The sequence below is a fragment of the Pygocentrus nattereri genome, chromosome 25 (assembly GCF_015220715.1).
Source record: "Pygocentrus nattereri isolate fPygNat1 chromosome 25, fPygNat1.pri, whole genome shotgun sequence".
Lineage (NCBI taxonomy): Eukaryota > Metazoa > Chordata > Actinopteri > Characiformes > Serrasalmidae > Pygocentrus > Pygocentrus nattereri.
This window is the reverse complement of record NC_051235.1, coordinates 28,327,989-28,341,695: the sequence shown is the minus strand read 5'-3', so window position 1 is coordinate 28,341,695 and position 13,707 is coordinate 28,327,989. Positions and strand designations below refer to the sequence as shown.

General features: G+C 41.5%; 1 protein-coding gene across 2 annotated transcripts in view; it reads right to left on the bottom strand.

Moving 5' to 3' along the window:
* acsf3 (acyl-CoA synthetase family member 3) overlaps nucleotides 1–13,707 on the bottom strand; it is a 70,519-nt gene that overhangs the window by 37,722 nt on the left and 19,090 nt on the right. For both annotated transcript variants that reach the window (XM_017721651.2, XM_037534605.1), the window contains 3 exons: nucleotides 10,591–10,736; nucleotides 2,909–3,006; nucleotides 2,277–2,403 (listed from right to left, as the gene is read on the bottom strand). In XM_017721651.2, the coding sequence (XP_017577140.1) occupies nucleotides 2,277–2,403; nucleotides 2,909–3,006; nucleotides 10,591–10,736 (371 nt within the window). The remainder of the gene's footprint in view (nucleotides 1–2,276; nucleotides 2,404–2,908; nucleotides 3,007–10,590; nucleotides 10,737–13,707) is intronic.

Genomic DNA, 13,707 nt, shown 5'->3' with positions numbered 1-13,707 from the left:
GGAGATGGGAGAGGGATGAAGGCAGGAGAGCGCACATCCGCAGTGCTGGTGGCTGCAGGGCTGGTCTGCTGGGAGCTGATTGCGCTGTGACTCATTACAGGGTGGCTGTGTGTAATGGAGTGTGACAGCAGCGAATAGCACTGCAACCCCGTCCTTCAGCCCTCAGCCAATTACAACCAGCTACACCCCTTCCCCCTTCTCTGCCCCCCGTCTTCCTCCCTCTCTCAGACTCCTCCACTCCATCTCTGCCACTCACTGCCTCGCTCATCCCCTTCTTCCTCTGCTCTCTTCTTTCTCCCCTCTGCCTTCTCTCTTTCTCTACCACTCTCTCTCCCTACATTCCCCACTGCTCTCTCGTCCCATTTTATCTGTCTCTCAATTCCCCTCTGCTCCCCTCACTGCTCTCTCTGTCCCCATTTTACTTTCTCTCTTTTCTCCTCGGTTCTCTCCCTCCTTTACCTCTCTCACTCTTTCCGTTTCTCTCTATTCCCTCTGCTCTTCATTCTCTTCCTGTTTCTTGCTCTCTCTCTTTATTCTCATCTTCTCTCTTTCTGTTCTCTATCATTCTGTCAGAGTCTTCCCCTCTGATCTCTCTATAAATTTCTCACTCCACTCTTTCCTTTTTTCTCTCTCTCCCCACTTTACTTTCTCTCTACTCTCCTCAGTTCTCTCTTTCTCTCTATCCCCTTACCTCTCTCACTCTTTCCGTTTCTCTCTATTCCCTCTGCTCTCTCTTCCTGTTTCTTGCTCGCTCTATCTATTCCTATCTCTCTTATTCTCTGTATTCCCCTCTGATCTCTCTATACATTCATCTCACTCCACTCTTTCCTTTTTTCTCTCTATCCCCACTATTCTCTATCTATTCTCCTCAGCCTTCTCTCTCGACCTCTGTTCTCTCTTTCTGCTTCTTTCTCTCACTACTACCCCATTTTTCTCTCTCTGTAACTCCCACTGCTCTCTCTATCTACACTCATCTCTTCTCTCTCTCTCCTCTGCTTTCTCTCAGCCCCTGTTTACACCTGGTCACTATGCGTCTAGTATTTTTATTTGTATCCTGATGAGCTTTTACCCACGTTAATTTACACCTGGTGGTCAAGCGCGTCTCTGGTTAGCCGAACTCGACTGAATATGCAAATCCACTCGTTATGCAGGAACTAGTTACCAACTGTTTATTAAGTCGTCTGCAGTTTGTTTTGCACAGTAGTCTCTGTTCATATTGCTGTTAAGCTTCCGGTCACCATCAATGAGCGTCCTTCATGATCATGTTCCTTGCAGACACGGATCGTGCACCCAGTGACGAACTGCATAGGGAGGGGATTCCGTTGTAATGGGAGTGGTTTGGTTATACTGGGAGGGGTTTTGGTTGTACAGGGACGTGTATCGGTTGTACTGGAAGAGGGGTTTTGTTTGTACTAGCCCTCGACCCTCATCTGCCGTCATCTAGTCTAGAGAATGAGCAAGGCTGTCTGACCTTCTGTAACAGTGTTTTGAGGTCAGCGAGGGTAACAGGGCTGCACGATATGGACAAAAAACTAGTTCTTTGGTTATACTGTTACGTACTGCGACTACAATATGCCTTAAAAACATTAAAGGGCCCATATCACGGAAAACTGAATGTTCCACAGATTTTTAAAACTAAGACTGTCCATATGTGGACACTCAGCAGCAAAAAAGCCAGTTTTCAATTCACTGTTTTTCTGATGTCACTAAAGACCGCATTTACTTGTATTCTCCTATTCAGCCTACAGCATTTTAGCCCCACCCACAATATTTATTCTTATACAGTGTTTCACTCTTGAGTAGGTATAATACATGGTGGCCAATCATAAGAGAGGCTATTTGCATAGATCAGTCTTGAAGGCAAAGCGCCAAAAGCAGCCTGTGTAAATCTAAGGGATTAAGATGAGTTTATCCATTCAAGAAAAACTCCCACAGAAACTTATCCGGAGCTCTGATTGGTCAGGATGCTCACAGCACACAGTAGAAACACTATGATTGGTTAGAGAGCTCATTTACATATTGCCACCTCCCGTGAAAGCAGTATTGTAAAGACTAGTATCACAATATGGACAAGCTTCCACATCCCACACACACATTCCACTCACACACACACACACACACACACACACACAGGCTCCACGTGTCTGTGTGTGTGTCTGTGTGTGTGTGTGTGTGTGTGTGTGTGTGTGTGTGAGAGAGATGTGTGTGATCATGAACAGCATGTTGCGCGGAGTGAAGTGTTTGTGAAGAGTAGAGAGAGGAAGAAAGAGCAGTACCTGTTTTGAACCAGCCGTCCTTGGTGAAGCTGTCCTCCGTCTCCTGAGGTTTGTTCCAGTACTTCTGAAACACAGACGGGCCACGAACCATCAGCTCCCCCTCCCTGCCCTCCAAACCAGGCTTCACCTGGAACACACGCACGTCTGATTTTATACCTTGTTAGGGTGGGTATAGATATAACATATACTGTTTATATAATGACCAATATGCAACAACCCCATATGTATTTTAAAAATGTAAGTACCTATAATAATATGTATGTACAATATATTGTTGCAGTAAGAACACAGCCTTGTATCTCCAAAGCTGAAAGGTTGTAAAGGGAGATAATCTGACGAGATATTTAAGTAATTTTGGGCATTTTCTGTTCGTTTATGATGAAATTTTAAGACTTGCCAACAAATATATGACAGGTGGTCATTTAGATTTATTAGATTATATACTATATATGTAAATATCTTTATATATGCAGTACGTCTCAAATGCCTAACATATAAAAATAACGGAATACTAATAATAACGTAACAATAATGTCCACTGAGTGTTATATATACTCTAATAGAACGTGTCCCGAAACACAGCGTGTGGTGTGAGGTCAGTGCAGTGTTTGTCTGGGGAGTTAATGATTTACCTGAGTCACCTTGCTGTTGCCCTCGGCGATGGTAGTGCTGGTTGTGTTTGTCATGACGATACGCACTTCAACTCCAGGGAGCGGAGTGCCCACTGCACCTGAGCACACACACATTACTCAAGCAATGTACTCTACTCTCTATAACATGAAACACATTCTGTTCCAACAGTATAAATGATGTAGAACAAAATATATAAATGTTAATCAATTCATAAACAAAACACAAAAACTTGAAACACTGAGTAAAACATTTTGAAATATCCTCCAGAGCAGGGGTCGGCAACATGGGGCTCTGGAGATTCATGCAGGTAATAATAAAATAATCCTCCTTTGCAGTAAAATAAAGCTCTGCTGGTCGTTCAACACAGTTTAACGGTAAATGGTCATAAACACTGTAGTTAATGTATTCACCCTCTAACCCTGAAGGTTGATGCGCAGACTGTTGGTCACCATAGCAACGCAGACAATCTTGCATAGCTGTTAGCTAACGAAAGAGCAAAGAGAAAGAGTTAAGACGAGCGTCGCTAATTTGGAGATGAATAGACTTTAATAATAATTTATAATGATTAAAAGGCATTCATAATCACTCCAGCTGGTGTCCTGATGTCTCTCAACCTTTGTTTTTTTACGAGGCTGAAGTCGCTTCTCATTCGAATTTTCCCGTTCCACCTTAAATGGTGCAACTACGTTCTGGCACCTCAGGCACCTTTTAAGGTGGAACAGGAAAATTTGAATGAGAAGCGACTTCAGCCTCGTAAAAAAACAAAGGTTGAGAGACATTTTACAAGAAACTGTTCAAGTTTTGCGGAAAGGTTTCCTGCCAGAGATGTGAGAAAAGCAGCTATAGCTGAGCGAAAACTTAAAACAGACCAAAATAAGTCTGCATCTTTGTTTCCATCATATTTTTAGTCTATATTAACACATCAGCACATTTATAGCCAAGATGGTAAAAGGACAAAATGGCTTAACATCTGGGTTGCTTCCCCCTACTCTAGCACCTACGCCCATAGGAATTCAGATATGCACTGTACAAGTAGTTACTGAATAAAATTATATAGTAAGTATAAATAAACAAAAAAGCAGAACGTGGTTCCAAACCTACTAAAAACCAATCACAGGGTTCTGTCCACTAGCTCCAGCTGAAACTACGATGCTTTAATAAGCTATGAAAGAAGGTTTTGGTTGAAGGCAGGTTTGGCAAACTCTCCAAAAAGTCCATCTATTCTTAAACTCAGAGTTTTCCCTGCTTATCTCTCCCCCTATTGTATTTCTCTCGAGTGATCCCTTGTTTCAGGGTTTACGGCTGAAGCTGCCTCACCCGCAGCCTCTCAGCTATGATGAGAAGATAAACTCCATCTCTCTCCTCCATCAAAAAACTCCCAAATCCTTTTTATAGCTTTTAAAGCAATTTCCCCTCGCTCCTGCCCTCTGCTGTGCGGGACACATTCTGAAGCGTGTAACGTTTAAATGACAAGATTTCAGAGGGAGGAGTGACTCCACAGAGCGAGAAGGAGGAAAGAATCAACATCAACACAGAAACTCTAACAGGACATATCCACTGCGTGCAAATTCGTCAATTTGTTTATGTTCAGGAGCGAGTAGCGAACATTGTGTGAGGGATTGAGGAATAAAGTGTGGTGCAAACGTGAAATGTTGCAAACATGGATGGAAAGTTAATAACAGCAGCGCCTGGCCACGCCTTTCTGTACGAGCTGTAGCCAGTAAGCAGCCAGTCCATGCTGTCCACCTTCACACACATCAGGCATAATATGGTCTGGTCCTATGGTCTGTGGGCAGCGTCCTGCGACCACTGATGAAGGACTAGAGGACGGCCAACACAAACTGTGCAGCAGCAGATGAGCTTTCGTCTCTGACCTAATAAAGTGGCCGGTGAGTGTACAGAAAGTGGAGCTGATAAAATGGACAGTGAGGATCGAAACAAGGAGGTGGTCATAATGTTATGCCTGCTCAGTGTATATACAAACACATGCACATAGACACACACACACACACTAACAGCAGGCCATGTAGGAGGAGAACAGAGTAAAGGGACACAGCACCTCCACACTTTTACTCCCCACTGGTTCACCTCAACACCATGAGTAATATAAATGTGAACAATGTGAAGTCACTGAAAACGTTCTTCACAGAAAATGAGCAAAGGCCGAGAATCTGAGGTTGAAATAATAATAAATCACACTTTTTCTTTGGAAAAAGAAACATTGAAAACGGGCCCCACAGACCCAAACACCACTCAAGGGTTAAAGCATGTTTGAGTGGGAATGCGTGTCCTTGGATGCCATTATCTTTTGTACATTCCAAAAACTGATCTGCGATTGGACCAATCACGATCCAAATATGCTAAAATATGCTAATGAGAGAATATGCCAGGCACCAGCGACAGCCACAAAAGGCAGCATGAAGGCAGCACTTGAGCATCAAGTGCCAACAAGAGCCGTGCAGTAACAGCCTCTACTCTTCTGGGAAGGCTTCTCACTAGATGTTGGAACTTTGCTGTGAGGATCTGATTGAGCATTAGTGAGGTCAGGTACTTGTGCTCAATGGTCAGTTCTGGATCTCCAACTCATTCCAAAGGTATTGGATGGAGCTCCATCACTCAAACGCAGCCCGACTGCTGCACAGCCCAATGCTGAGGAGCTTTATGCCCCTCTGGTCCACGCTTGGTACCAAGCATGGTGACTTTATGCTCAAGTGTGGCTGCTCCAGAGCGCCCCTTTCTGTTGGTCAGTGCTTTTGTATGGACATCATACAAGTGGTGGAGGGAGTATAAGGGGCTGTAGGCTGTTCCCGTCCAGAAGGAAAAAGGAGCACAACAGCATTCTTGCTGCCCATTAACAAGCCTTTCTGAGCTCATCTGAACCCTCATTAAAACCCACACGCCACACGCACACACACACACACACACACACACAGAATCATGTTTTATTCAAAGCCCCTCACATTCTCCTGCAGTCAGCAGTACCCAAGGGGTAAAAAGCTGCCCCCTAATGCCTTGCCGCGTAAAGAAGAAGAGGAAGGAAGGAGAGAGAATGAAGATAGTAGTGATAAATACACAAGCAGCAAAGAGAGAGAGCATTAATGAGAGAGAGAGAGAGAGAGAGAGAGAGAGAGAGAGAGAGAGAAATTAAGTGACAACAGAGAAATTACCCCAGACTAGGATGTATAGATGAATGGATTAAGGCCTTAAACTGCTGGATGACTATTGAATCATTCATTCATCCTAAAGGGCCCATACCAAGAAAAAAAAAATCCAGATTTTTATTTTAAATTAAAGTGTTTGACTTTCTTTGTAAACATTAAGTTTCAAAAACATACATACATATGTATAAATATACATATATTTAAAAAATAAGATGCAACAATGGCTTCAAAATTCACTGCTTCTGTGATGTCACAAAAATCAACTATTAAATACATCCACCTATTTCAGTCTACGGCAGTTCAGCCCTGCCCACTCACGCTTACGTCATGAGAAGAGTTTCAGCTTGAACTGTTTCTGGAATAAGGCACAGGACAAGGCAGCCAATCAAAACAGAGATCATTTACATAACTCAGGGACAAAAGCAGTCTGTTTAACCCTTAAAATCCCAGGCCTATTACACAATAAGGCTTATTATTCAGTTACTACAGGGACTTCTATACAAACTGTCTGAAAGGCTTTGAGCCTGGTAACGAACCCTGGCCACATAAGGGGTTAAGTGATGAAGAGGGATGAGAAAATGGTCATACACAAAGAAATATAACTGTTTTTTGGGACATAAACTCAACACAAACATCACAAGTGGGCCACAGAGAAACTTTGTTTAAGTAAAAGTGACTTTTAAAGCATATTATATAAATAGTATAAACTAATGAATCTGCAGCTTCAGCAGTTATGAGAGTGAGGAACCTAAACACAGATGTTTAGAATTTAAAAGAGTTCACAAAACAGCATTTTTCCATAGTCTGCCAAATTTGTGATGCTGGTCTTGACTCATTTGGATGGTCCCAATTTGTTGATATAGTGTAGTGGGGTAATACCTCTGCTTTCTACGCTGTAGACTGGCCTGGGTAAACACCCTACACTATACCAATAAGAGTCCCTGGGCAAGACTCCCAACACCACCTTTGCCTTCCTATGTAAAATGATCAAATTGTAAGTCGCTCTGGATAAGAGCGTCCGGCAAAGGCTGTAAATGTAAATTAAAGATCTATACACATTCAATTTATTAACAGACTATCTGTTAAATATCACATACAGTGGGTAAAGATATCACCACCACATTATCAGTCATTTCATTTCCAGTGAAAGTTTACCTTCTCTTCTTTTAGTCTTCCTTCTTTTCTGTTTTGTCCATTTTATTTTTCCCCAATTCCACAATTCAGTCATAGTCAGTACCCGCTCATTTTCTTCTATTGCGCAATGCTACCAGGCTGGGAGTGTGAAGGCTACGGACTTCAAAAAGACGGTTCTTCATTGGTTCTTTAGTAAAGGCTAGAAGCCAACAAATAAAATCAGATTTGGTGGGAAAATCAGGTTTAGGCTCTTTGACCCGCTGTGTGAACGAAGCCTTGGTGTACAGAAAAGGTGCAGACTCAAACCTGTCAACACGGACATGTAGATCACACGTGAAGGTGACTCATTAAAGAACTGTGTCATTATGTAAGTCCTGTATAAAGACTATAAAGTAAATTGTCTGCATAGCAAAAGTGAGTGGAAACTGATCACATCCTAATTTCCTCACTTTTACGAAGTTCCTAACAAAGGCAGCCTCAGCAGAGCTCAGAGGTTCACCTTTCTTTATCTGAGAGTGAAGAAACTTCTGTGCACTTCACCCTCGGCGGCGTAACTGATATAGATTTTCTTTAACCTATTTAAAAACCGGGAAGACGGCGCGGCCTGAACGAACCGCTCGAGGATTAATTAGCTTCAGCTTTCAGTTTCCAGTCTGCGCCACAGCACCATCGCTGCCGGCCCCGCGCGTCACGCCGCCGCTTTGAAGCTCACCCAAAAAAAAATAAATAAATGCAAACAACAACAACAACAAAACCAGGCCGCAATGGATGCACTTAACGGCTTTGATAGCGGCCAACGCAGAACAAGTGGAAGCAGACAGCTCAGGCTTCATCTACGTCACCATGGAGGCCTCCGGTATCCCATAATCCTTTTGGGACGCGTCTCTGCTACAGTGGTTGTCATGTCTGTGCAAGAGTCAAGTGTTCTTCAGATCACAGGACTGTTTGTACAGCACCAAAACACAACAGAGAGACAGAGTCAGACAAAGAACTTCAAAACAGGAGCTTGACGTACGACAACGTATCAACATACAATTAATCCACGAGGAATTGCTGTTTTCTTCATAGACTGTATTTGGTTGTCAACTAAAAAATATGGGGAATTGCATTTGAGGAGAGAGGAAAACTGAGGCCTGAACTGTCTGAAAAAAGGGCTACGATTGCAAGAATCAGTTATTAAAGAATGACAGATTAATCATACCAGGAAAGCACACCCACGAAATCTATAATATGAGTTATATATTATATATTAACTCATATTAGGCGGCACGGTGGGTAGCGCTGTCGCCTCACAGCGAGGAGGGCCTGGGTTCGATTCCCCGGCCGGGCGACCGGGGTCCTCTCTGAGTGGAGTTTGCATGTTCTCCCTGTGTCTGCGTGGGTTTCCTCCGGGTTCTCCGGTTTCCTCCCACAGTCCAAAGACATGCAGTCAGGCCAATTGGACGTGCTAAATTACCCCTAGGTGTGAGTGTGTGAGTGACTGTCTGTGTCTGTCTGCCCTGCGATGGACTGGTGACCTGTCCAGGGTGTATCCTGCCTTCCGCCCGAAGACTGCTGGGATAGGCTCCAGCATCCCCCCTGCGACCCTGACGGAGAAGCAGCTTAGACAATGGATGGATGGATGGATAACTCATATTATAGATAACATAGATTAATTTCTATATTAATGAACGCAGTTTTTTCCAAAAAATTGCAGCTGGAACAACTGATCAGGCAAGCAATCATCTACCTACACATATTGCTGTTCAAAAGTTTGGAAAGTTTTCAATCATATTAAACAATATGGTTGTTCTAATACGCTAAACCTGTACAATTTCATACATTTCAATCAATAAGAAGCAATCAGTAAAAAAAATTTATATTAGATGCGTAAAGAATTATGAAAAGAGCCATTTAAGATTAAAAAATGACCAAGAAAGCTGCATGAAGACAAAATGTAACATCCAGATTGTCTTATATCTGAAAGAAACGGTGATCAAATCTTGAGAAAGGTGACCAAAAATACTGTAAACAGATGACTACAATAGTGTTTACAGTATATAACAACCCAAAAAGTTGAAATATTCAAAACAATCTAAAACAATCTAAAATGACCTTCTAGAGTCTAGTTTATGAGATTTAGGTGATTCCAAACTTTTGAATAGTACGAAAGCTACAAAAGGTACCAGAAACCCAGAAGTTGTGTTAAAGAAACCGTGATGAAACCACAGTAATGCACAGCTTCAAGTGGCTCATTGCATTTATAAAATGGTGGCCAACATAAAATATGATGAAACACACAACTGTTCAGAAAAAACTTTGAGTTACTGTTCATAAAAATCAACATAAACAAGTATTCCACTAAGAAATGCAGTTCCTTTAGAGTCTCATTACCAAGCAACTATGGACCCCTGCATGTGGAGAATGGTCAGCATATCGCTGTATATTGTGGTCATTTCATGAATTTTAAACTTTCTGTCGTATAACAATGGACATATGATTACACAGCACTGTTGAATGTAAACAATTCGCTTTATAAGGACTTTTTGGTCACCAAATTATCACCGAGAGTCTTATTTAGCTTACAGCGCCCTCGTCTCACACTGGGGCTGAATCTCAAACGGCTCCCTGCGCCCTACCTAGTGCACTACGTTGGAATTTTAATACTGGATTCTGCAGCCCAACAGAGCAAAACACAGCTAAGAAATAGTTATCTGGGATTCAAACACATCCACACTCAGTAAATGATGCTGTCGAGGCGAGAATTTCTAAACTTCCATAACAAGTACACTGTTTAGGGTGTGTGGAGCCGTTTGGGAATTCTTCGAATTCGACTTCTGACTGAAACGCGAACATTAAAGCGTGGAAGACATTCAAGTGACATTCTTTAGACTTTCATGCTGCTGTTTTACAGTAAATCGTACGTCAGTGTTTTAATTCAAGCCTGTGATATTAATGATGTAGTTAGCATGTTGGCTCTTTTAGCCTGTTAGCTAGCAGACTAACCTATAGCTAGTTAAGAACATAAGTTGTCAGCCCGTCAATTTAAACAAGAAACGGCTTCTTCCTTCACCAGGACACTCTGCGGTGCATGCAAGCAGCATGAGAGTCAAAGATGATTCATTAACAGTAAAAGAGTGCCAGTTTTTAGTGCCATGGCGCTACACCTACTTTTAAATAAAAAGAAAGTACATTGTTGTTATGAACTACAATTCAGAACAAGTAAACAAATGCACAGGAATAAACTTCAGCTCTCATATTTGACCAGATCTGAACTCCTGTCTGAATGTATGCCTAAAAATGCATTAACACAGCTCTAATAAGACCTTCTCTCACCACTAGGGGCCTGTGAGAAGAGTCTACTGAGGAGCATTTATAGTTTGTGACGGTTGTAAATTCATCAGTACCAGGAATGCGTGGTCCATTCAGCGGGTTGGATAGCGCCATGCCGATCTCAGTCATTCCGTAACGCTCCAGCAGCACGTGACCTGTAATCTCTTTCCAACGCTCCAGAACCGGCTGAGGAAGAGCAGCTGAACCGGACACCATCAGTCTACAGAGGGAATATCAAACAATTCAACATTAGACACAACCAGCAGAGTTCGGACACACAAGCTGAGCCTGGTCTGCATTTCACTGCTGTCAGAACAAAATCTCCAGAATGGTAACTTTACAGGAGAAGGAAAAAATGTACTGTACTTTTAATGTAAGTCAATGGAACCAGAGGTCTTTCCAAGTCATTTTGGGTCATTTCTTTCAGTCCATTCGTCATGAAATTTACAAACAACGTAAAGAGCAACAGGCATTTTCAAATTATGCCAAAAACTGAAAAACGAGGTTTTGGTCCGACAGCAGCGATTTGTTAGTTAAGAACAGTTTAGCGTAATGTAAATAGACAATAATAATTTTCTTTATATCATCACTCTCATAACACAACCTTGTCCGTCTAAAATGGTAACTTCATACAAGAAGGAAACGTCCTTAACTTCAGTGTAACTTTAATGTTTTGAGATTTTATTCCAAGTAATTTTTGGATCATTTATATTGGTGCGTTCGTCATGGTTTAGATATGGTACAGAAGATAAAATGGAAAAAAGGGCATTTATGCTTTCCTACTTGTGTAACATACCAAAACCGCACATTTTAAGCCCTCAAGGACCTCAATTTTTGGCAAAAAAAGCCAAAGGAAAAAACATCAGTATGTGGAAGACACTCATAGTGGAAAACCAGGAAGACTGGAAAGCTGTTATAAGGAAAGTATAAAATAAATGGAAAAATGTGCTCTGTTTAAGTTTATATTTCTGTCGACTCAGAGAAATTTGCTGTCGCTGTTTAAACAGGATGTTTCAGACAACATGTGACAGTCCTATTAGCATTTCACTCAGTTTGGCTTGAAAGAGAAGAAATCATAATTTAGATTTTACATTAAAAAAAAAAGTGCAGATGTAACTGGATTCTGCACATTAACGAGGCTAATTTTGTTTATTTTCAAAACAAAGAATAAACAAATTGCTTGAAGGCTGAGAATATATGAAATATTGTTTCACACTTTTCAGGTGTTACTATGTTACTGCTGGAGTGGCTCCAAAGACTCTTCTGCCCAGGAGTCTCGCAAGATCATGGTCTATCCTTGGCGTCGGAGGATACGATTAAACATGATGATAAAACACTTTTTTGATGGCTTTTATAGCTTTGCATGCATTAATTATACAGAGTTCATGCTTTTTGTTATGGTCCTCATAACTTGGCACTCATGTGATTTATTGAATGTGTTTTTCTGACCAGGCACTGAATCATTTTGTCTTTCTCTTAGTGGGAAAGAGCTTTATTCTGCTGCTGTATCACTGGAGTCAGCATCACACCTCACGGACAAGGGGACGCAGAAAGTGGGGGTGCTGAGGGTTTGAGAGCAGATTTTTAGGGTTAGTCAGCTGTAAATAATAAAAATAATACTAGAAAAAATCTGAACTTCAAACTAATTTGAACGCAGTAAAGACCTGAATCTGCTTGTTTTGGAGAGGAGTCTGCATTTGTATGTTTTTATTAATATATTTTATAGACCTGCAGTAGCCTTTCACTGTCTTTACATGCACTTACTAATCTGAAAACTGCAGAAAAACAGATTTTGTCAGTGATCTGATCAAAACCTGCACTAATCAGATAATGATTAGGTCTACATGAGTCAGATTTCTGCTTTACAACCAGCCAATAAACTCGCAGAAGAAGACGTGATGTAAACATAACGTAAAATCAAACTGCAGCTTTTTTTTTTTTTTTACCTGATCATCGTCTAGAAGATGCAAACTATTTAAATCCTTTATTTAATTGAGAAGGTATTTGGTTTCAGGCTGGATTTGAGCTCAGTAATCAGATTTCTCAGTGCTGTGAACTCTTACTCTGATTTCTTTCGGATTTCTCAGTCTGAGCGTGCGCGTAAATAAGTGATAAGTTTTTAATCCCACAAACGGGGAAATTCCACCTCCGCATTTAACCCATCCGTGAAGTGAAACACCACATACACACTAGTGAATACACACACACTAAGGGGCAGTGAACACACCTGCCCGGAGCGGTGGGCAGCCCTATCCACGGCGCCTGGGGAACAGTTGGGGGTTAGGTGTCTTGCTCAAGGACACCACAAATAAGACCACAAATAAGCGAGCAGCGTCGCCGTGAGACACAGCGGAACACTTTTGGAACGACGCTGCTCGCTTTGCGGTCTGTTTTCACACATGCACAGACTGAGAACTCCGAAAGAAATCAGAGTGAGTGAAATCTGATTACTGAGCTCAAATCCAGCCTCATCAGATTTCTTAATCAGATTTCCAGACCTTACCCTGATCTAAGAAATCAGAGTGTGCTGTTTACAAGACCATTTGAATAATCAGATAACTGCAGAAATCAGATCATGACCAGATCATTAAGTGTGCTTAATAATAATTATTATTAAATAATATGTACATAATAATTATTCATTATTAAATGCACTCAATGTTTACATTAACAGTGTATTTTCATTACAGTGAGCCGAACCGCTTCCGTTGCCCACTGTTGGCCATGTGGGAGTGCATCACTAAACACACACACAGGTTGAGGTGCAAAGAGGACATGTGTGTACAGAGCTGTGTTCATTTATGAGCCCCAAAGCTGCATAATATTGTTTATGAAACTTAAAAGAGACAATTTCCCACACCTTGAATTAGGGCTGGGCAGTATGACAGCGTATTATTTGTTACTGTGATAAATTGTCACTATAAACTTTTCTGAGTGTATCGTGTATGTCGTCAGCACAACACTGACCAACTGCATATTTCATTATAAAGAGAGCAAATTAGTCCCATTTAACTGGATTTAAAGCAACACGCAAAATACTGAATACAAAGCATTACTGCTTCTTTTTTCTGTTCAAACAGATCAGATGAAAGAATGAATATTGTGACGTACTGCGTACTGTGAACCATTCTTGAATTATCGCAATATGATATTTTTGCTGGACCAATCACGTCCCTGCTCACAATACAGTA